At 39.7% G+C, this 24,388-nt stretch overlaps 1 protein-coding gene across 1 annotated transcript in view; it reads right to left on the bottom strand.

Annotated features, from left to right (window-relative positions):
- BRAP (BRCA1 associated protein) overlaps positions 1-24,388 on the bottom strand; it is an 86,822-nt gene that overhangs the window by 36,138 nt on the left and 26,296 nt on the right. Inside the window, exons 5-9 of the mRNA XM_089676780.1 lie at positions 18,547-18,660; positions 17,373-17,521; positions 12,247-12,322; positions 8,263-8,401; positions 2,850-2,959 (exon numbers count right to left, since the gene is read on the bottom strand). Coding sequence (XP_089532906.1) covers positions 2,850-2,959; positions 8,263-8,401; positions 12,247-12,322; positions 17,373-17,521; positions 18,547-18,660 — 588 coding nt within the window. The remainder of the gene's footprint in view (positions 1-2,849; positions 2,960-8,262; positions 8,402-12,246; positions 12,323-17,372; positions 17,522-18,546; positions 18,661-24,388) is intronic.

Here is a 24,388-nt window from a genome sequence, read left to right as displayed (position 1 = left end):
AACAGATATCACCAACTACCGCTAACTCAGAGACCATCCTCGCAGAGGAGATAGCTACAAGAAGAGACACCTTAAGGGTAAGGTCAGACAAGAGTATATCTATAAAAGATTTGAAGCATGGCTTCTGGAGATCCAAGAAAACTAGACTGAGATCCCAAAGGGGACAAATTGGAACAACCAGTCTGAATAATGCCAGTGCTACCCCTGTAAAAATACAATAACCAGAGTGCAAGGGGTCTCTGAAACAAAAAAGCAAGGCTGAAATTTGTCCCTTAAATGGTACTCAATCCAAATGTTGGTCCAGACCAGAATACATCTCACAGAGTATTCCCTATGATGAAAGATCTCCCACCAAGAAAAGTAGGCTTTCCTTTAGGAGATGTCAACTCTCTGTAGCCTTCAAGAGGATAGGCATGACTGAATCTGAAAGGCCAATGTCCATTAGGACCATGACTTCAACTGCAATGCCATGAAAGCCAGTGACTGAGAAGGAACACTGGCCCATGGGACAGGAGATCTGCAAGATCCGGAAGGGCCCAATGAGCATCTGCCAGTAACTGGAGTATGTCTGAATACAATGTCTTCCTGAGCCAATTCACTTCAATGAGGATCACTGGAATGTTCTTCCTGATCCTGCAAAAGTAGTCAATGAAGAATCTGGAATGGGGGAAAGGTGTAGGTCAAAGTTGAACTGATCCCACAGCATCACCAGAGCATCTACTTCTAAGGTAAAACAGGCCAGTTTTTGTTGAATCTGGAAGGCTTGTTGTTGAAATAACCACTTCAAACACCGCCATATGTATATACATGACCTGGTATTAAAATAGTTATACCGGGATCATGGTTGAGGCTACAACCATGATCCTGGTATAATTTTTTACAGTAGGCAATACTCTTTTGCATAAAAAGGAATGCTAGCAGCTGTTGCATTACTTTTACAGCTCATGGAAGGGGGTCGCACCCCCTCCCACCACCACCTTTACAGGGCTCTGAATTGCAATTGGGGAGCATGGTAAAGAATCGCCCAGCTGAATCGGCTCCCCCAGACACAGTGGGAGGAGCTGATGTTGTTCCTCCCACTATGTGACTTAAAAAACTGGAAGCAGTGAGGATTTTGTCACTTCCAGTTTTGACTTTGTTTACTGGCCGGTTATCGGTGTGTGATCAGCCACACTGGAGGCCACAGGAGAGATCTGGGGTCTAATAGACCCCATTATCTCTCCATAAAGCTGATCTGTCATGGCCCAAGCTGTTACAAGGGATGATGTTCATCTCTTGTGATAGCAATAAAAGTGATTTAAAAAAAAAAAAAAAAAAAAAGTACAGTGTAAAAAAAAATTAAAACTTTAGAGCCTTCGTCCTCACACACCAAGGTAAACGCGCAGGCCAGTCCCACATGCAAATGTAAACAGTGATCGCACCACACGTGAGGTATCACAGCAAACATCAGAGTAAAAGCAGTAACTGTACCATTAGACCACCTGGGTAACTCTAAACTGGTAACCTGTAAAAGGCTTTTAAAGCGTAGCCTATGGACAATTTAAAGTGCTATAGTTTGTTGCCGTTCTATGGGCATGTTCAATTTAAAAGTGTGATGTTTTTGGTATTTTTTTTACTCGGCGTAACAATCTTTTATATATTTTTTTTTTTTTAATTGGGTATTATATTTGTGTTCACTAAAATTCATTAACGTGTATTTTTTTCTAACAAAATTTGCATTTGAAAAACCACTGTGCAACTACTGTGTGACATAAAAAATTGCAACACCCATCATTTTATTCTCTAGGGCCTCTGCTTAAAAAAAAAAAAAAAAAAAAAAATGTAATGTTTGGGGGTGCTAACTAATTTTCAAGCAAAGAATAATATTTTTATATGTAAGAGAATTGTCAGAATTACCCCAGTAGACATGTGGTTAAAATGGTCTATATCTGGTGTTCCCAAACTGTAACCAAGGGCCTGAAAGACTTCTGGATGGACAGCCCATTCCCTCAGATCCAGTCGCTGAAGACTGAGAAAAACTACCTGCCAATTTTTAGTGCCAGAAATGCCGATAGCAGACAAGGAAGAAACTTTGGTATCAAGAGAACCAGACCCCCAAGTGAGGATCAAGTCCACTTCCTATAGAGTGGCTTGATTTCGTCCATTATGATTGATGAAGGCCATACCAATCAATTCCTTACTGGATTCTGGCTGGGTGTCTTTGCAATAGACAAGTCCAGCATTGAAGGGACAACCAAATCGTCCCGAATCCCAGAACATGAGAAGGCAAGATTCCTCCAACCCGCCAGCAATAACCACCAGCAAAATATAATCCCCAATATTGGTGTTCAGTAGTTTTACTTACCTAAGCACTTGTTGCTGTAAAGCTCCCTCTATCCTGCATCGATGATGGAACTATAATTGGTCAGGCAGGCGAACACCCAGTTCAACAGAGGAAGGCAACTTTAAGGGAGCACAATTGCAAGCAAAGTGCTAGGAATGCATAGATTCTGACAAAAGAGTATTTTTTCTTCTGTTCCTGTTTGCCAAACCCAGCAATTCTATTTACATTGACTTAAAGTAAATGTGTAAAAAAAAATAAATAAATTTCAGCATCTATAAAAAGTACTCAATAGCTTGGCAATTTACAGGTTTGGTCACATGATTGGTAAAATGATTTCTGCAGAAGGAGAAGTCAGCTACAAAATTCCACCCCTTTCCCTTCAACAGAACGCACATTATTAAATTCCTAGGTTTTGTTCAGGTAAATCAGCACTGGAAGATGCCTGTAGCTCCGTTTTCTACACATTACAAGACTGTTAACATAGCTTTAGATTAAAATTTCAATATAGGTCCACCTAGTTACCCACCTCTAATTGCAGAGAATCTATCTTCTCATCCTGACACGTGTCTCCCTCACATTCATATTGAACAATTTTTCCATCGGTCTTACTAGCAACCAGGCGATGAACATAGTTGTCTAGAGAAAGGGAACAGACAAAGCACTGCTGATTACTTACAGTGTATATTTAAAATACATAAATACAACTCAGGAACACAAATCAAAAACTATTGACAGGTGACAGCCATGTTGTCATTAGTAATTCAATCTAGAAAGACATTATTGGAACATACACAAGGGAGCCATTTGTTTTGTTTATTTTTTTATTTTCATCTTGAAACAATGAAATTGGATATTTTCAAAGTCCAATTCCAGCCAAACATTTAATTTGAGTACAGAGGTCGATCTCCCTGTTGGATAGATTTCCCCACACTTCATTCCAGGGCAGAATTTTTTGGCACAATACATTTTTATTGAGGGTTATTACCATAACAGTACATTGCTAAAAAACAAAATGGCAAATTATTGGAATTAGACTGTACAATTAAAAATATTTAATTCTTTTATAAAAAAATAATGGTAGGTGAAAGTTTGTCTTTAAGGTATACACATAACTCATAAGTAGTATAAAAAAAAAAATGACTGCCGACATTTAGGAGGTGATGACAATTAAGGACGATTTTCTTTATCTAAACTATGAACATTTAACAGAAGTTGGCTCAGTTGCAATGATGAAAAACACTAAAATCCTGAACTCTGCTGGAACTGGCTGAATCTTCTTCACTAAGACTAGAAAGAGATTAAATTAAACTACAGTTCACATAGAAAACCACCTTTAAAAGGACTTCCAACTCAAAAACAATTTGTGTGGATCCTTTGTCACTTCACTGCTCCTGCTGGTTACAGGTTAGAGATTCAAATCTCAAATGCAGATATACTGTAGCAGTTTGAGAAGGAACTTACAGAACCTTTTCAGAACCTCTCAGAGCTGGATCTCTATCAAGGTGCTGCAAAATAAATAGTTTTATAGACAATATCTCTCCTATTGCTTTCTGCCCAAAAATAAAACATTTTGAATAGAGGTCCTCTTTATAGGCACTCAACTTTAATCCAAAAATTCAGAACCTCTAATTAAAAACAAAGTGGTTCTGCCAGGCTCTACATTACCTGGGTCATTATGTATATATCATCTTTGGAGTACATGTTTGTCTAGAGCAGTGGTCTCCAAACTGTGGCCCAGGGGCTGGATGCAGCTCTTTGCCTGCCGTTATCCTACTCTTGGGGCACTAGGATACAAGGCACTACTTCTCCCACATACACCAACAGTGGGACATATTTCCTGCCACTGACACCAATGATGTGGCACTATTCTTTCCAATGACACCAATGATGGGGAACCATTTCTTCCCCTATTCACTATTCATCAAACTAATACCAAAGATGGGGCATTGTTTACTCCCTCTGACGTCAGGCATTTTCTACTCGCACTGGCCACAGTCTGGCCCCCACAGAGTCTCAAGGACAGTAAACAGGCCCTTTGTTTAAGAAAGTTTGGACACCCATGGTCTTCACCTTCTAATCCAAGTGGTCCCATCTGCTACTTATACACATAACAGCTATAATTTTTGGAAATAACAAAACTAGTCCAATAGGTATAATTCTTAATTTGAAGGAGGCTCTTGAAAACACATACATTTACAGTTTATTGACATTTTGTGGGGTCATCTGGAAAAGCTAATCGGTCAAATATCTGATTTTCTAAATCAGGGTTTGATATATTTGCTTTGAATCTAGGAGCCAGCTAAAAAAGTTAATAGACAGTTTTTTAAATCAGCTGCATGGCGCTACAAGAAAGAAAAGAAAAGCTATGTGGACGGGTTGGGATGACACATTGAAAGTATAAGTTCACCTTTACAGAAAATCTGTAAGGTGACCTTACACTGGCCCCCCCTTCCCCGCTGAACCAGTGTCCTGTGATCCCCTGCTGCCAGGCACCGGGTTACAGCTTCACTGGTCCGAGGATTTGAAATCCCCGCAGCATTCTCTCCTCTTCTCCCAACACTAACAGTACAGGCTAGACTGATTCTGATTGGTCAGCGCTGTTACGGTGCTAACCAGATAGAATGCCGCTTGTCCTTGAGGTACAGATAGGAGAGATGTTGTAACTCTGCTCCTTTAAAGCACGATAAATAGCCTAGTGCTTCTGCAGTGTCATTCATCCCATTCTATGCTGTAAAATACCTGGTTGATCCTGCCTGTTACTGTGTCCCCTTAGGCGTGCTGACCAGGATAATCATGGCTACTGATCCATGATATCATGGTCAGTTTACGTGCCTCCATCATCCCACTGTGTTCAGAGGCTCTCCCTCACTGCCTGTCGGTTCCTAGAGTGTGTGAGTATCTCCTCGCCCCTCCCATCCTGCCACTATTCCGTGTTGCTGTAAAGTCAATGAGCACAATTAATGATATCCCCTCTGTTATAGCAAGCTATACAGTACAGCTTGTTTGTTTAAAATGATGAAGCTAAATAACTTATTTCACAGTGCCGCTGTGCGGTCACGTGACCTCCCGGCTGACGTCAGAGGGGGATCTCAGCCCCTTCTGCTGTAGTCCTTAGATTGAGGGAGGAGAGTGGTTGGAGGTCATGTGACTGCACAACGGCGCTGTGAAATAAGGTATTTAGCTTCATAAAAATACACACACACTGTACTGTATAGCTTGTTATAACAGAAGAGATACCAGTAAATGTCCTCAGTGACTTTATAACCACTAGCCGCAGGGATTTCAAATCCCTGGATCAGTGAAGGAGCACCCAGTGCCTGACAGCAGATGGCTGACAAAAGTCCAGGTGCCAGGATGTAATTTCTAGTCACCATGGTGACCTGGTGCCTGGGATTTGTCAAGCCCTATTTTAAACATGGATAAATAATACAATTAAAAACAGCTGTAAAGTGTGTGTGTGTGTGTGTGTGTATGTGTGTATGTGTGTATGTGTGTATGTATGTGTGTATGTATGTATGTATGTATGTATGTATGTATGTATGTATGTATGTATGTATGTATGTATATATATATATATATATATATATATATATATATATATTTTTTTTTTTTTTAGATTTATTAAAATAACATGTTATACTTGCCTTCTTTGTGCTCTGTGCAATGGTATTGCACAGAGCGGCCCCAAACCTACTCTTCTGGAGTCCCCCCACCAGAAAACTCTGTTCCTGCTCTTGTGTGTCTACCCCCATTATAGAGATGTAAAATTTCCAGAAAGTTTGAAGCCATGAGGTAAAAAAGAAAAAAAAAGAAAGAAAAAAAAACCAAAAAAAACTTTTCCCAGTTTTTTTCTGGGGAAAAAACAAATCTAAATTTTCAGGAAAAATTGAAAAAAAAATTAGGTTTGGAGTAGTTTACAAATTGAAGGTCATTTTGTTACACTGGGAAGGTGAAATTAAGTATTATTCTTGAAATAAAAGTACAACTTATTCAAGTAAACAAACTAAAAAGTTGATTTTTAAAATTGTATATTTCTTATTACAAATGGAACATGGACTGCATGTTAAGAACATTTCAACTATACATGAGAACAGGTATTATGGTGTTTTTTTTGTGAGGCAGTGGTTTGCAACACTTCCTTACTTGAAGATGCTGCTGGTGAGGAAACAGATTGTGATGATTTAGAAGCAGCAGAAAGTAGGGATGCACCAATATCTGTCTTTTACCGGCAAGTACGAGTAGTGATTCTTGTGCTCAAGCACTCCCCGAAACCTTTGGAGTGCGAATATGTAGCATCGGCACCGTTACACATATATATTAATGCAACCGTAGCAAAAAGTGATTCTGGAATGCGAACTCTGGAGGGAAAAGCTACTTGCACGTTCATTAAGGTCCTCATCCTTTAATTCCATAAAGTAATTTTTAATGCCTTTAAGGCTCCTTTGGCATGCAAGGATGTGTTTTTTCATCCTGTTTCCATTTGGAAAAGAATATTTATTCTCAACAAATTTGCTAACGGCAGCTTAGCTCTCAGCAGAAATTGCATTGAGGAAATGTTTCCAAACACTAGATGGTCTCACCATTTTACTGAGAGGAGGAAGAGAAAAACCAATTTACTGGCCAGCTATAGGTAAACATTATGCTATGATGGTGGAGAACCTTAATAGAAATGATATAAAGGTTAAAAAAGATTTGTCAGACAAATTCACCCTCTTACCTGTTAATTATGGCCTGAAATGAGGAGGGCATAAACCATCATCTACTATATCCCAACAATCACCCAACTGTAGGAGATACAAGACGGAGCTCACAAGCAAACTATAGTTTGAATACCATGTCATAGATATATTATTTATCATTGTAAAAGAACATATTGCACAATTTTTTTCTTCAATTTTTCCAGAAAAAAAAAAAAAAAAGTAAGAGAAAAAAGACCCTGTTTTTTACAGGCCTTCTTATCTCTACCCCCATAGTAATTCGCTTGCTATGGGGGTAGATGTGCAGGCTCGCTACCAAGCCAGACTGTGTGCATCCATAGCCAGACTGTGTGCATCCATAGACACACACAGTGTGGCTCTGCCTCACCCACGGCTCCCTCCACACAGGATTTGATTGACAACACCTCCCACTGTTATAACTGCAGCCCGTGAGGAAAGAGACACAGACAAGTGCTGCTGCAGATGGGCAAAGTGCTGGATAGTGATAGGAGTCACATAAGAACTTAGGGAGCCGAGGGGACGAAACAATTACTGGGACTTTTTGTTATCTGAAGGAAATGCAATAAGAAAAAAAAAAAAAAAAGTCCTGGTTTTAGAACTTAAAAGCGGATCTCCACATTTAATATCCCTTTAAAATGGTTTATTTAGGCCAAGCTGGCCCAGAAGAACTATTTACTACACTAACAGGTGCGTTTGTTGGGTGCACGGTCATTATTTTATGTAGCCTTAGCTACATACAGTATACAGCACTATGTTCTGTTAGTGAGACAAGGACATCGCATCTCAATCCGAGAGCAAAAAGGTCAGGTTGAGTGCCTTTCATTGGAAACTTTATATCCTATGAATGGGTATGAAATGAGATGGGAGACTGACATTTCCTGGCATTTCTGCTATAGCCAATCAGAGGAAGCTTTGTATTTATTCATTCATAGAATATATGTGAATGGCTGAGCTGCTGTCCCACTGCCGGAACACAGTGCTGAATACTCTATGTGACTGAGGCTACATACAGGTAATACAGAGAAGCCAGCAAGCACACCTATTAATGCAGTAAATAGTTTGTTTGGGCCAGCTTGGCCCAAATTAACTATTTAAAAAGGACAATAAATGTGTATATTAGCTTTGAGATATAAAAGCCTATAATAGAATATACAAAATATTCAACCGTATTAAAAACGTATTGAAAAACTGAAAACTAAAAGTAGGAACAGATGTACTCACCCCCAGCATAATCCCAGACTCTATGATTGGTAAGCTGCATTGCGTAAGTATGCTGCGTCTCTTCAAAATGTTTATAGGCGTGTCTGCTAACATATCTACCACAGCCAATGTGACCACATATTAAACAGATCCAGAGGTTCTGCATGAGAAAGACAAAACAATTCTGAAATAGGAGAACAGTATCCTTCACTCCGCCATTCATTTCCACACAATAATGAACAGTTTTAACAATGTACAGCTGGAAAGGTGTGGTGCTAGTGTACTACTTTGTTATTTACACTAAAATATTATTTCAATATTCATTCTATTTTACAGTTATTGATGGCAAAAAAAAGTTGTAAAAATAATAGGACTGTCCTCCTATTTGAACATTTAAAATAATGTAGGCAATGCATTATGGCATTATGGTCCCGGCTGTTTGTCCTCTGTCCATCTCTGCCCTCTATGGCCAGCTGGTCATTTTCAAGCATGCCCTGTCATACAGCTTTGAACATGACTGTTAAAAAAATCTGTCAGGAAGAAAAACAATGGCTTCAAAAGCCTGTAATGAAATCATCTATCTGCAAACTAATGGCTGCCATACTAACTCCAGGGCAGGTCAACAAATTCAGCTTCATAAGCAAAGTAATTGTGCTGGAAATAACATGCAGTCCGGCAACTGGGGAGTGGTAATTTGCAGCAAACATTACAGAGACAGATAGCTTTCTTTATGACCGATTCCCTTTAACAGTAAAATAAAGCCAATACTTTACCAGCTAATTCCTAAAATAAATTCCAACTGTGCTAAAAACAGAAAACCCACTAAGTAAATCTTCAATGTGAGTCACATGAAAGCCTAATATATTTTTAATTATGCGGCTTCTTACACTGCTATGTTTGGAGCTGTAGCCTCCTGTTATATGGTTCAGTCTAATTTTACAATATGTACGTAAGGCTGTGGAGGGCTCAGGGAGATGGTGATGTTTAATCCAGTGAACTAGTCTCTTAGACTGTAAGCTCCAAGGAGCAGGGCCCTCCTAACCCTCTTGTATTGAACTGTACTGTTGCTGTATTGTCTCCCGTTATATTGTAAAGCGCTGAGCAAACTGTTGGCGCTATATAAATCCTGTATAATAATAATAATAATAGTCTTTATCTTTTTAGATAAACATGTAAGCTTCATAATGAAGATTTGAAAATGTCATTTGCTTGGCTGTTATGCTCACCCTCTGGCTTTCTAAATTTATGATCCTGAATGAGAACGCAAAAAGGAAAGTAACAGTATTTTAAAAGTCGTTATAGAATACTTGTGCTGAATGACTTAAAAAAAAACCAAGAAGGTTCAACATGGCAGCCATGCAACAAGGGTTTTCAGTGAGAGTAGTCAGCAGTGCCAGACATTTCTCTCACGACAGGTTTCTTTTAACATTTTCATGACCAGAGGTCACGGATGCTTACGTGACAAGGCCAAATTTAGGCAGCGTGAGCCAACTTGACAATAAAGCCAAAACTATTTTGCATACCTAAATCATTTTAAATATTTAAGTATATATTTGATACACTATTGTAATAAAAACCCAGCTGTTTTTTTAATAAGCAAATGTGCAAAAATACAAAAGATGTTTTTGGCTTTTTTAAATGTTTCACTATTATTTAAATACATTACAATTAAAGTAAAAAAGAAGGAAGACAATGCAGTTACCACTGCAGCTTGAATGTGTCAGTATTTATCTTCAGGCTTTCATTTTCCCTAACCTCCACAGCCTGCTTCCAATAACAGGTACAATTCTGATCTGTCCGTAAACAGTTGGGATTGAGAGCCAAAATCCAACCCTTTGCACATCTGCTGGCTTTAAATCCCAGCTGTCACTGACAGTCTGGGTCTCCATTGGTGATCAGGAACCAGAGAATTATGAGATCACTAGGTCAATTATAACATAATGGTCACAAGCAGGTTTGCAAAAAAAAAAAAAAATTAATTTTTAATAACTTTTTTCCTACATATACTTTGCAACTACAATTCTTTGAAAAAGTATTCATACCCCTTAGAATTTTCCACATTTTGTCATGTTACAACTAAAAAAATAAATGTATTTTATGTGATAGACCAACACAAAATGGCACATAATTGTGAAGTGAAAGGAAAATGGTAAATGGTTTTCAACATTTTTAACAAATAAATATCTGAAAAGTTTGGCGTGCATTTGTATTCAGCCCCCAAGTCAATACTTTGTAGAAACACCTTTCGCTGCAATTACAGCTGCAAGTCTTATTGGGGATGTCTCTACCAGCTTTGCACACCTAGAGAGTGAAATGTTTGCCCATTCTCCTTGAAAAATAGCTCAAGCTGTCAGATTGCATGGAGAGCGTCTGTGAACAGCAATATTCAAGTCTTGACACAGATTCTCAATTGGATTTAGGTCTGGACTTTGACTGGGCCATTCTAACACATGAATATGCTTTGATCTAAACCATTCCATTGTAGCTCTGGCTGTATGTTTAGGGTCGTTGTCCTGCTGAAAGGTGAACTTCCACCTCAGTCTCAAGTCTTTTGCAGACTAACAGGTTTTCTTCTAAGATATCCCTGTATTTGGCTCCATCTATCTTCCCATCAACTCTGACCAGCTTCCCTGTCCCTGCTGAAGAAAAGCATCCCCACAACATGATGCTGCCACCACCATGTTTCACAATGGGGATGGTGCATTCAGGGTGATGCGCAGTGTTACTTTTCCACAACACATAGGGGTTGACTTACTAAAGGCAAATAGACTGTGCACTGCAAGTGAAGTGAAAGTGTAGCTGCTCTAGATCTGAGGGGAACATGCAAGGAAAAAAAACAAACAAAAAAGAAAAAAAACAGCATTTTTGCTTGCACATGATTGGATGAAAGAAATCAGCAGAGCTTTGCCTCATTTCAGAGATTTTCCTCGGATCTAAAGCAACTGCACTTGCAGTGCACAATATATTTACCTTTAGTAAATCAACCCCATAGCGTTTTGCTTTTAGGCCAAAAAGTTCAATTTTGGTCTCATCTGACCAGAGCATCTTCTTCCACATGTTTGCTGTGTCCCCCACATGGCTTCTCACAAATTGCAAACGGGACTTCTTATGGCTTTCTTTCAACAATGGCTTTCTTCTTGCCACTCTTTCATAAAGGCCAGATTTGTGGAGTTCACGATTAATAGTTGTCCTGTGGATTCTCCCACCTGAGCTGTGGATCTCTGCAGCTCCTCCAGAGTTACCATGGGCCTCTTGGCTGCTTCTCTGATTAATGCTATCCTTGCCCGGCCTGTCAGTTTAGGTGGACGACCATGTCTTAGTAGGTTTGCAGTTGTGCCATACTCTTTCCATTTTCGGATGATGGATTGAACAGTGCTCCGTGAGGTGTTCAAAGCTTGGTATATTTTTTTTGTAACCTAACCCTACTTTAAACTTCTCCACAGCTTTATCCCTGACCTGTCTGGTGTGTTCCAAAGCCTTCATGATGCTGTTTGTTCACGAACATTCTCTAATAAACCTCTGAGGGCTTCACAGAACAGCTGTATTTATACAGAATTTAAATTACACACAGGTGGACTCTATTTACTAATTCGGTGACTTCTGAAGGCAATTGGTTACACTAGATTTTAGTTAGGGGTATCAGAGTGAAGGGGGCTGAATACAACTGCACATCACACTGTTTAGATATTTATTTGTAAAAAATTTCAAAAACCATTTATCGTTTTCTTTCCACTTCACAATTATGTGTTACTTTGTGTTAAATTATCACATAAAATACAAATAAAAGACATTTACATTTTTGGTTGTAACATGAAAAAATGTGGAAAATTGCAAGGGGTATGAATACTTTCGCAAGGCACTGTATACATGTTCATGATGACAGCTATATTTGGTGTTGACATTAGGAGTTAAAATGAGCTCTTTTATTCACGATGCATACATCAATTTTGAGGCAGAACAATTTGCTCAGTGTGTTCTACGCAGAGTCCCAAAATGTCAACTTACTTCCTGTACACCACATTCAAAGCATTTGTTTTCCTCCACTGGTTCTGGGGTTTGGCAGTATCTACACACCGGACATCTGTAACAAAGAGATGTTTTTTTACATAGAAATCTGGAACATGTGAGTGATTTAATTATTGTAAGCTTAGACAAAAGGATGACTTGATAACTCCATCAAAAACACTGATTTTGTTTTATTACACACATTTGTAGTTTACATTAATGACATGTACTGTACAATTAACATTTATTAAAGTGTTGTATTAGCCAAGTATGTATTGAGCCTGCCCTCAGGCTGCATTGGCTTTTTTCGTAGCATTCAGATTGATATCCAAAATTTAGGATTCAATTTTTGCCTATCCTCTCCTATGCTAACAATATTATTTAAATTACCTCATATTATTATTGGAACAATATTTTAAATGAATACTATGTGGGTAAACAAAAACCTTCTCTAATCCCAGAAAAAAACAATACGTTGTAAATTAGAAGGGTAGGGAAATATATATTTTTAATTATGAAGGTTTGAAATATTTTGGAAAACATTAACAAGACCCCGCTTTCAGCCCTATCAAAGCGCTACATATTATCCTCCATCCTCTGAACCCCTGTATATGGTTGCTGTAAGGAGGCTATGTTGTAGCAAGATTTGGTTCTCACAGTCCTGCTTTGATTAGGTGTGACAATTAACCAGTAGCATTAGTTAGAAAACGTGTGAGAAACAGAGAAGGGATAGATAGAAATAGAGGAAAGAGAGGGAGGAAGAAGATGTGCCAGGGATGCTGCACAGAAATGGTGGAGGAGGTCATTTCCTCTTCTTGGGCACCTGATATTGCACTATTCCATAACTAGGGTTAAAAAATCAGGTCAGGTTGCAAGGAATTTATCCACGGGGTCCAAATTTTCAGAAATAGGTCACGTTTATCCTCTACAATGGCTGTTAATTTTCAACAATTCAAATGGGTTTTCACTTCCTGGAAATTCTTTTTTTTTTTTTTTTTAAACGAAAAGGTTTATTGCATTTTCCGACAGGAATACGGATCCTCAAGGAATCATCATAACAAATGACATCCTGGAAATTCAGTGACAGGGACTTCCAGGAGTGTGCAATAGTTTGGTGCCATTAATAATAAAGCCAATTAGTTATGCCATTTTCTGATGTATAGCCAGGATGGGCTTATTCAAAAAACCTCAACTGGATCCTTACATAAACTGCACTGGAGGACAATTTTATCAGGAAATAAACTCTAATTCACAGCCTTTGTATCTTCTGACATGTCCACCACATGTGTACCATCAATCCCTCCTGCCCACATCTCCTAAAGCAAAGGGAAGAGTACCCGGGAACATATTTAAATATGCAGTAGGGGATCAGGTACTAATACATCAAAGAGTTTATAAGAGTTTTCTAAACTAGAACTAGTGGTCTTCCTCCCAGATAATGACACACAGTTCCTCCTCGCAACACAGCATGTACTTCTCTTTTTGACTGATTTTGGAAGAGTTTAGTGCCCAGTCACACGGGGGCAATTTCACGTGCAATTTGCGAATTGAAATTGCCCCTAAAATCGCATTTAATGAAGGTGAATGTCAGTGTCCTAACATGTGCCATTTGCTGGAGCGATTTTTAAAGTAGTTCTTACATTATTTTTTCTGCAGTTTTGTTGCAATTTAACATACATAGAATATAATGGAAATCGCACTGCAAATTGCAAGAAATTGTTGAAAATCTTCACCAGTAGCAATAAAGTCTTCAGAAACTGCACCTGAAATTGCACATAAATTGCAGTGGTTTGACTGGTGACTTAGGGAGGCATATACATGCAGAATGAGGCCTGGAGAATGAGGATTGGAGCGACATTTGCTTTTGAACCACGTGAAAACAGCTAGGATGTTTGTGTTTGACAAAAGTATTAACATAATGCCAGAGTTGTATATAATGAAACATTTCCCTTGGGGCTCCTCATAATTCTCTTTAAAGTAATCTATTGATTTAATACCGTTGGAGGTAAGGAGGGGTCCACCACTGGAATCTAGAGGGGCTTTGAATCCCGGGGAAAACACTGTACTGCGAATCAACTTAAACAGTGGTAAGTGAGGAGACATGGTAAGTGATAGACCACTCAAATACTTAATGGAGGCTCATACTTTAAGAGAGTGTTTCAATGAAGGAGCAAGGGTGAACGTCAATAAACAGGCGGGAGCGAAATTAGCGAGCACATCTGATAACGTCCGAACAGGAATTTCGGCTGTAGCAAATAAATGTAATAATGTATAATGGAGTACATGAGACTCCTAGGCCACCACTGACTGTGTTGATACAGTACTGACCCTAGGCTGGGTCGCATTGCATATAAATTTCAGAATTTTATTTTGAAGGTCACACCACACTGTCATCAGCACGGAAATAGGCAACACTTCAAAACAGTATAGAAATTTCAGGTGAAATGCCATCTTGATGGAGATTAGCCTCCCCATCCAAGAGATTTGATATTGGGTCCATGTGCGTAAAGGAGTAACTATGGATCGAATAAGTGGAGGGTAGTTAGTCTGGTATAGTGTGGCATGAGATACTGTTCGAACATGAACAAAGCCTATGCACACAGGCCCTTAAGCTTCTTTGGGATATGTAGTTGGAATTCGTGCGTGACCTCACATTTCTTTGTGAGAAACACACTACACATTTAACTTATTTCCTTCCAAAAATGAATTCCTTTACAAAGGATAAATTCACCTGTAACAATGTAAAACCCATATTCAGGGTGTAAGATGTTAGTAAAGCACCCGCCTACACCCCGACCCCTCATTGTGACAGCACACTGCCCACACAGGGTTCTGTGAATGAACGAACTCCAAGTACCATCTTCCACCACAGCAGATGGCTTGTAGTTCTCAATGAACTGCGAGGGCACTGGTGAGTGCTCTTGTAGTTCATCGATTTTCCTGGACTTCAGTAATTGCCAACCTTAAGGGAGGTATGGGCAGACAGCTGTACTGACAGTCTGAAGCAGCCTGCCATTGCACCTGCGAGCTGCTAACCATGGGTACAATGCTCTGCAGGCTCCTAAGATTTAAAAAGAAAAAAAAAAATGCACATTTTTTACCTGTAAAAAAATATGACTTAAAAGGTAATAAAGGTAGAGGGTCAGAATGGACAGCTTTACTTTAATCAATTTTCAACCAGTACAAAGATGTGTAAGTGACTCTGTTGACAGACAAGACAGAAAATGAAAAAAACATCTTTATTTGCAACACTTACCCACTTACCCAATGTATGCTGTCAAGAAAATAGGTTATTGTATATTCTATTTATCGGATATTTTCCTTAATGTTCTGAATGCATGCTACATCTCCTAAGAAAATTACAAAAATCTTGCACGAACATAAATTATTAGCAAGAAAATTTTAGGCCATATTCACACCCAATCACTTTGTAGTTCAAAGCTCCAAAATTGCTCAACCTTCAATGTCCTATGGTTTTCAGCAGTACCTGTTCAAACCTAAGCGTAGAGTAGCCTAATGCTCGATAAAAATGATACAAGCTTCTGTTGACCTATAAGTTTCAATCTTTTTTTGGCCTCAACAGGCTTCACTGAAAGCTCATGAAAAATGCATGAAAATTCACATATTGCATGTTTTTTCCCCTATTAACTAGCTTTCCATTAACTAAAAATAATTAAAAAATCAAAGCCTCAGACACCCACAAAAATGCACATAACAATACCTGCACAAACACTCATAAAAACCTGCAAAATGCAACACAAGTGCTTGCTTACCTTGGGTTGGGGGATGGATATGAAATGATAGGCTGAAACCCTTACTAGCCTCTTTATAATTCTCAGAGACTGAAATGTTGCATCTCCCTCTGGACTATCCAACATTTTCTCCCAGATAAAAATCATTCTACAAAGAGTGAAATAAAAAACATTCCTACAAGAAGAGTAACCTCCCCCCAGCAGTAGGCATAAAATGTTCCCACTGAGCCAGTCAACTGTAATGCGCTTCCTTAGAGCAGGGTTTTTCAACCGGGATGCCGCAAAGAGAGTTACCTCGGTTAACTTCTGTGTACAGAGAGCACATCCCGTTCCTCATCCAGGCTCTCTCCCCCTCCCTGCTACTATCTATTACTATTGCCTGAAAACTAAAAGCTCTGCAAGCCACTCACCCAAGTCTTGCCAACTAATGACGTCATCAGAATGTTTGGTTTTGATGGCAATAGTAATAGATAGCAGCAGGGAAGGGGAGAGAGCCCGGAGGAGGAACGGGATGTGCTCCCCTTGCTTTCTGTACACAGAAGTTAACCAAGGTAAGTTTTAATCATCGGATTGGGGGTTGGGAATTTGTGGGAGAAGGGGGCATTGGGGGGGGGGGGGGGTGTTTGTGCTAGGATAGGGGATTTTGGAGGGGGTGGGGTGGGATTTGCAACCTACTGGATGCTTAACTCTATAAACATTTGAGGGCTTTTTCATGAAAGGTAATGCACACACAAAAATTGCGTTGCTTTTTGCAGTTGCCATTAATTCTTAATGCCACCTCCACGCATCCAGCAATTGCATGCATGGTTGCACCCACTAAAAAACGCATGGTACTGCAGTGCCATGCATTTTGGTGGGGATCAATTTAAGGATCATGTCACCATCTTTTTTGCATGTTACACGAGCATAGAGCACTCCAATTAAAAATGCAACATGTGGGAGTACACAAAAAGAGAACTCGCACTCAGACGCACCTCCTTAGTGAATGAGCCCTCAGACTGGAGTGCCGCAGAATTGTGCGCAATTCTAAAGGGTGCCTTGACCAAAAACAGGCTGAAAAACACTGCCTTACAGAATCCAAATTGGAAAAAAAAACAAAAAACGTAGCTATAACTGCAAAAATGCAAGCTGTAATAAAATTAGTGAAACGTGTTTTTTTTCTTTTAGAAAAAATAATTAAATTTGCTTTACCATTCTCTCATGGCTACAAAGAGAAATTTTAGTGCTCAAAAAAAAAAAAAAAAGAAAAAAAAAAAAAAAAAAAGCTGTTACCAATATTAACCAATCAGGATTAAAAGAAAGATACAAAGGGCAACCGTTCTATTTCCTGTGCTCCAGTTTAATGAAATCAGTTAGATAATAAAAATCACCTACGTGGTGTCATCCCAGCGCTGCAAACATTGACTGTGGAAGCTGTGATTGCACAGAGTTGTCAGAATACCATTTACAGACTCATCCATCCTCTCCAGGCACACGGTGCACTTAGGGAGCTCCGTCAGATCCATCACTGGCAGACTGGCACCCTGAAATTGACATTTCGATGAACTTTATAGTTTACTAAAAACTCAGTACCTGTCAGAAGCTAAAAATACCTTTTAATATTCAACTCTTCCATAACAGCAAGGACATTAACAAGATTTATAAATTAACAATGAAAGACACTTTTCAGTATTACCATTCAGTATCAAAACATATCCAGTGCATCTCTGCTGCAGCTCCCCCTCCATGGCTGCTTAGTTTGCAGCTCTGAGGGAACAAACAAGGGATGTAGTGGCTGGTCAGAGAATGGAGACTACAGTTCACATCGTGGAGACACAGGTATCTGATACACAGGGCAGTGTCAGATGTTGAAGATTTCAGCAGCAGGTGTAGACTGGCAAGGAACTGGTATAAGGATTGCATAAAGGCTTTGAAAAAAGGCAGTATTTGTATAAAAAAAAAAAAATTAATAATAATCATAATCTAGCACACAGTTTTTTGCCTGCCTTGTCAACAGAAGCACATGTTCCCAAAATATGCTTCTATTGATCAACATGTCAAATAAATTACATCAAACAATTTCAAGAAGATGTTTCAAGTTAAAAACACAAAAAACAAGGAGGTTAATATGGAATGGTTCAACAAATCATAAAAGTTCTGCTCACAAAGGGGAAGTCAAAGGTAAAAAGAAAGGGTCTGATTCAAAACGTTGCAGCAACACTAAAAGCATGCTAATTGACCCATAAGTAACATTCGGACATTGCTTGAGATGTCGCCTTAGTACATTGTGTAAGTGCTTTTGCAGCTTGATAAATTAGGGCCATAAAAACAGTTTATTCATAGCGACAAAGCACATATCTCAAGTAATTTGTTTCCTTCAGGACTACAAAAATCTTAATTCACGAAACAATAATGATAGCAAACAATAAAAGCAAAAATGTTAAAGCTTTATAAAATTAGGTCTATTCTCTGTATTTCCGCTACAGTTTTGATGTTGCTTTGGTTTTAAGCTCACGCTCAAGTTTAGCACATTAAGATCATGTAGGCTATATAAAGAGAACATACTCACATCTTCAGACTTCAAAACTTCTGCTCGCTCTACGTAGACCAGCTGACAAACATCCTCTTCTATAGAGTTAAACTGACGTCCGTTGCTTGATATATAAAAACTATCTGCATCTGCCTGCAGGCAAGAAAGAAAAATGTCACTGAGGCATCCAAAGGATAAATGTAGTCCAATGAGCAGCACATGCAGTTTAGAAGTGTTGACACAACTTTGGTCCTGAAGCACCTATGGCATGTGGACCTCCGCAGGTAATCAACTCACTCAGCACAGAATTTATACACAATGTTTCTCTAGATAAATCTTCTGTCATGTTTTTTTCTCTCCATGCCTGCCAGTCACATGGAGTGAACACCTTTTGTTGGTTTCTATACATGTGAATTGGGAGATTCCATTGTACATTTGTACTGCAGCTGTACCTTTTCAGAAATCATGATATTGTTCCACGTGTATTTTTAATGTACACAACAGATCAGCAATTTAGGTCAGAAAAACAGAAAATTAAAAAAAAAAAAAAAAAGTGTTATTCTAATTTACACATAAAAGATCATTTTGCTATATTAAAGAAGGCCAGAAACATTTATAAAATCTAGAAGTACAAATAATTTACCAAATGTCAGCTACTACATTCTTCCCCTATCAAGCCATCCTATTGATCTATCACTATAGGGTCCCTTGCACATGGGGCTGTCTAGAAGTGCAGTGCATCCCCCAACGCACAGGGCCTTAAACACAGGTACCACTCAGTAAAGCGTTCAGTCCCATCAAGCCGAAAATTGTCAGTCTCAGACACGCTGACAGCAGAGCTGAACACTGCACCTGCCCTTCCCAGGGGCACTAAAACAAAAGGGAGAGATACACAGCTCCTAGATGTCCCTGCGTGCAAGAGGCCTAGAGGAGCAGCACCAATGGCCTGTCAGGTAATGGTGCAGCCTATGTTATTTTTATGTTAGGCTCAAATTAATTTAAACCTCTACTGAGATAGTAGAATAAGCTGCCACCACATCTAAATGATAGTAGCTTCAGTATTTAGATTTTCTGACATCCCCAACATGATAGCCAGATAATGAGCACTGCCAGATGGAGAGGCCAGCAATAACAGCTTTTTTTTAAAAAATGTTTTGATACACAAATTTCTATAAAAAAAAAGTTTATGTTTACGTTATTTTTATGTGTACATCCTTTAGTCCCACAGCCTAAGTGCCTACTTACCCCTTCCAAACAGCCGTGACCTCCTCTAGTGTGTATGGCCAAGGAGGTCTGGTGCTGGCTGTGCAGTAACACACTATGGAACCTATGACTCAATTCAAGTCTTCAAGAATTACTGCCAAAGCAGCCCTACACAATATTTCAAGAAGGCTGTAAACACTACAGTAGGCAGCTGGTGTCAGGAAGAAGCAAGAAGTCAAAAATCAAAATGTGCCTTTGATTAGTATGTCTAACAACTTAAACTAATATATTATGCATTTTCTTAATTGCTAATGGTCTAGATTAGAGACAGCAGGCTAGACAATCAGCAATCTCCTAATCGTTGCTGACAGTGGTGTGCTTATGCAGTCGAAAGTGGCAGCTCACAGGCACTACCTTAAACTGTTGTCGGACCGTGTAAATTCAGCACAGCTGTTAGTTCAGCCCCTGTCCCATCTGGCCATCGGCACCATGTGCTGCAGCTCCGCTAGGTACATAACTTCCAGTAATGATGATCCTAGGGAGGCTGTGGACACCCCCAACAGCCACTATGAGTAACTAGAGCCAGAGGCTTTGCAGCGATGTGACAAGAGGCATTTTTATACAAAATAAAAAATTTAAAAAAATTGAACTATACAGACGTAATAATATTGTGGTTTCCGATTGTACGGAGACAAATTAACTTCTTGCCAACCAGCCACTGTACAAATACGGTGGCAGGGCGGCACGGCTGCGCAAAGCCACGTTTTAAAACGTGCTTTTGCAAAACAGGTAGGGGGCGCACCACCGCCCTACCTCCGCCGACGATCGCGGCTGCGGGTGTCAGTCGCTGGGTCACGGCCGGTCATTACCTGCCATGTCCCGGCGAATAGCGGCAATCACTGACAGAGAGCACGGCTGCAGTGTTTACACTGCAGCTCTGCTTTCTGTCAGTTCCCTGTCAGCTCCTGACATGCTGATCCGGAGAGAAGAGAATATCTCTCCGGATCAGCGTGTTCCCGTGAAGTACACACCCTCCGCCCCCTAGTAAAAACACCCCCCTCACACAGTTAACCCTTTCAGTAAATAAAAAAGTTAACCCCTTCCTCCCCAGTGCCATTAGTACAGTGTCAGTGTTTTTTTTTTTTTTTGCACTGATCACTGTATTGGTGTCACTGGGGATGTCAGTGACCCCAAGTCAGTTCCCCCCCAGTGTCAGAATGTCCGCCGCAGTCCCGCAGTCCTGCCATAAGTCGCTGATCGCCGCCATTAGTATAAAAAAAATATATAAAAATCCCAGTATCTTTCCCGCCATTTGTAAACGCTATAGCTTTCACATAAACCAATTAATTTACACGTATTGGGTTTTTTTTTTTTAGCAAAGACATGTCGCAGAATGCATTTTGGCCGAAATTTATGACGAAATTTGATTTTTACATTTTTTTACTGGACATGTTTTATGGCAAAAAGTCCAAAATATTGTTTTTTTTTCCTCAAAATTGTCAGCCTTTTTTTTTTTTTAATAGCGCAAAAAATAAATACCGGCGATCAAATACCACCGAAAGAAAGCTCAATTTGTGGGAAAAAAAGGACGTAAATTTAATTTGGGTGCAGTGTTGCATGACCGCGCAATTGTCAGTTAAAGTAACGCAGCGCCGTAACACAACCCTCTTCTGTAACCGCTTCCTGACCGCCCTATAGCAGAAATACTGCTACAGGGCGGCATGGGTGCACAAAATCGCGCACACACACACACGCGCGCGTGCACGATTTGCTCTCCGGTAAATTTTGATGACTCTCATATGCAGCAGAGTGCCAGTACTAGTGCCGCTCTACCTTTTGGTGAACTGGCGAGTACCAGAGGTCTAGTACATCTTGGTCTTTCACATACCTCCTTGATTTTTGGAGCTGTTTTTCACGGAATGCGTTGATTGTGGAACAAAGCAATTTATATGCACAACAATTTATTGCCGCCAACCCAAATTCAAACCTTGCCAGACCAGTCGCATGGAAACTCATTATGGTTTTCAAATTTACATTTTTTTTGGGCCTAACCCTCAACATGGGCATTACTGAAAGAAAAGAAATGAATTGCGGTTGTATTGGTCCGCAGACCCAATTCATCATATGCCGTGTTCTCTGCTGCCATGGCCAGGCATAGATATGAGAGTATAATGTGTTTTATGCATTTCAGCGACAATACACTCTGTCATCCTCGGGGTGACCCTGAATTTGACCGGCTCGACAAAATTCAGCCCCTCGCAAATCACCTTAACCAAAAATTTGCAGATGTCCATACTCCCCAGCAAAACATCTGCGTTGATGAGTCCCCGATTAATTTTTATGGCCGCCTTGCATTCAAACAATTTCTCCCCAGCAAGCGTGCCAGATATGGGGTCAAGATGTAGAAGACCTGTGAGAGGACGACAGGCTATATTTATAAGTTTTGGATTTACGAGGGAAAAAATAGTCACGTGGAGCCCACCGGATGCCCAGACTACGTGGGGAGCAGTGACAAGATAGTTTGGGACTTGGTGTCATCCTTTTTCCATATGGGGTACCACTTATACGTGGACAATTTTTATTCAAGCGTGCCACTATTTAGACGTTTATTCAATCTTGGAACTGGCGCTTGTGGCAAAGTGTGGCCTAATGTGTGCCCACCATTAGAAGTGGGTGGATGCAGGGCGGTATATTCTAATGGTGGGCATACCACACACTTTTTCTGGCAGAGATTTTGTCTCATTTTTGTCATTCAGTCCACAGGCTGCATACAAAAAATAAAAAAAAGAACATAGTATATATACCCAACAAGGACCAGCGTCGTACTGGTACATCACTGGACTTTGAATGGTTATACCAGGATGATGCCTACAGCTGCAGGCATCATCCTTGTATCGTTTTTTTTCAGCCGGCGATCGTCTTTCATGTAAAAGCAATCCTAGTGGCTAATTAGCTGCAAGATTGCTTTTACAAGCAGCAGGAGATGATGCCACCCCTCCACCACTGCCTTCCACAGCCTTCTTGCGCAGTCTCGTGCCATCGGGGGAACCTGAGAATGCAGCCGGTGTTTCTGCCAGCTGACCATAGAGCTGATTGGAGACCAGAGTGGTGCAGATTATCTCTATAGCCTAAGAATTCGGAAGCTACAAGCATTTCATCACTTCAGTTTCGCAGGATATAAACAGCGCCATTTGTAAATTGGGAAAGCATCTGAGCACACCGATTTTGGTTTGATTAGATAATGTAAGGGCAGAGGAGATAACTAGAGTCTGATAGACCCCAGATTTCTCAAAAAAGAATATATGACAATGCCCATTGAAGTTATAGGGGATATTTAAAAAAAAAAAAAAATGAAAAAAAAAGGTACAAATGTAAAAATAAAAAAATCGCCCCTCCCATGCACGCACACCTGTGTGCACAAGCCTTGACCCTGTGTCGGTATGTAAACAGCGGTTGCGCCATACATGTGAGGTATTGCCGTAAATGTCATATCAAGGGCAGTAATTCTAACACTGGAGCTCCTCTAAATCTAAAATGGTGGCTTTTAAAGCATTGCCTATGGATATTAAAAATGTTTGCAGTTTGTCGCCATTGCACGGGGCATGCGCAGTTTTAAAGCATGACATGTTTGGTATGTATTTACTCGGCATACCATTATCTTTTATATGTTACGAAATAATTGGCCAATATATTGTGTTTTTGTGTATTAAAAGTAAAAAAAAGTGTTTTTTTTTTTAAATTTGCTTTTGAAAAATTGCTGCACGAGTACTATGTGCCATAAAAAATTGTAGTACCCACCATTTTATTCACTAGGGTGTCTGCTTTAAAAAAAATATATATAATGTTTGGAGGTTTAAATTAATTTCCTAGCAAAAAATACAGATTTTTTTCATGTGAACAAAAAGGCTTGGTCTTCAGGTGGTTAGAAGAGTGAGTGATGTGTGGCATAAACTTCTAATGCTGGGCATAAAACACCCCCACCCCCCAAAATGACCCCTTTTTGGAAAGTAGACACCCCAAACTATTTGCTGAGAGGCATGTTGAATCAATAGAATTTATTTTTTTACCACAAGTTTTTAGACAATGACAAAATATATATATATTTTTTACACAAAATTGTCACTTAAATGATTTGCTGCTCACACATGCCATGGGTATATGTGGAATTACTCCCCAAAATACATTCTGCTACTTCTCCCGAGTATGGGGGTACCACATGTGAGAGACGTTTTGGCAGTCTAGCCAAGTACAGGACCCCAAAATCCAATAAGCACCATCAGGCTTTTAAAGGGCTTTATTTCCTCATTACACTTCAAGACTACCTATCACAGTTTCGGAGGCCCTGAAATGCCAGGATAGCACCTAACCTCCCCAAATGACCACTCTTTGGAAAGTAGACGCCCCAAGAAATTTTATAAAAAGCACGGTAAGTATTTTGCAGATCTCATTTGTTGCCACAAGTTTTTGGAAAATGAAGAAAAAAACCAAAAACATATTTTTTCTATTCTTTTTTTAGATTTCAAAACCTTATGAGAAAAAAATGAGATCTGCAAAATACTCACCATGCCTTTTTTTTAATTCCTTGGGGTGTCTACTTTCCAGAAAGGGGTCATTTGGGGGGAGTTGGTGCTATCCTGGCATGTCAGGGCCTTCAAAACTGTGATAGGTAGTGAGGAAG

The sequence above is a fragment of the Staurois parvus genome, unplaced genomic scaffold (assembly GCF_062004578.1).
Source record: "Staurois parvus isolate SC_StPar_1 unplaced genomic scaffold, SC_StPar_1.0 ptg000014l, whole genome shotgun sequence".
NCBI classification, from domain to species: Eukaryota; Metazoa; Chordata; class Amphibia; order Anura; family Ranidae; genus Staurois; species Staurois parvus.
The sequence above is the reverse complement of the archived record's forward strand: the minus strand, read 5'-3'. Positions and strand labels throughout refer to the sequence as shown.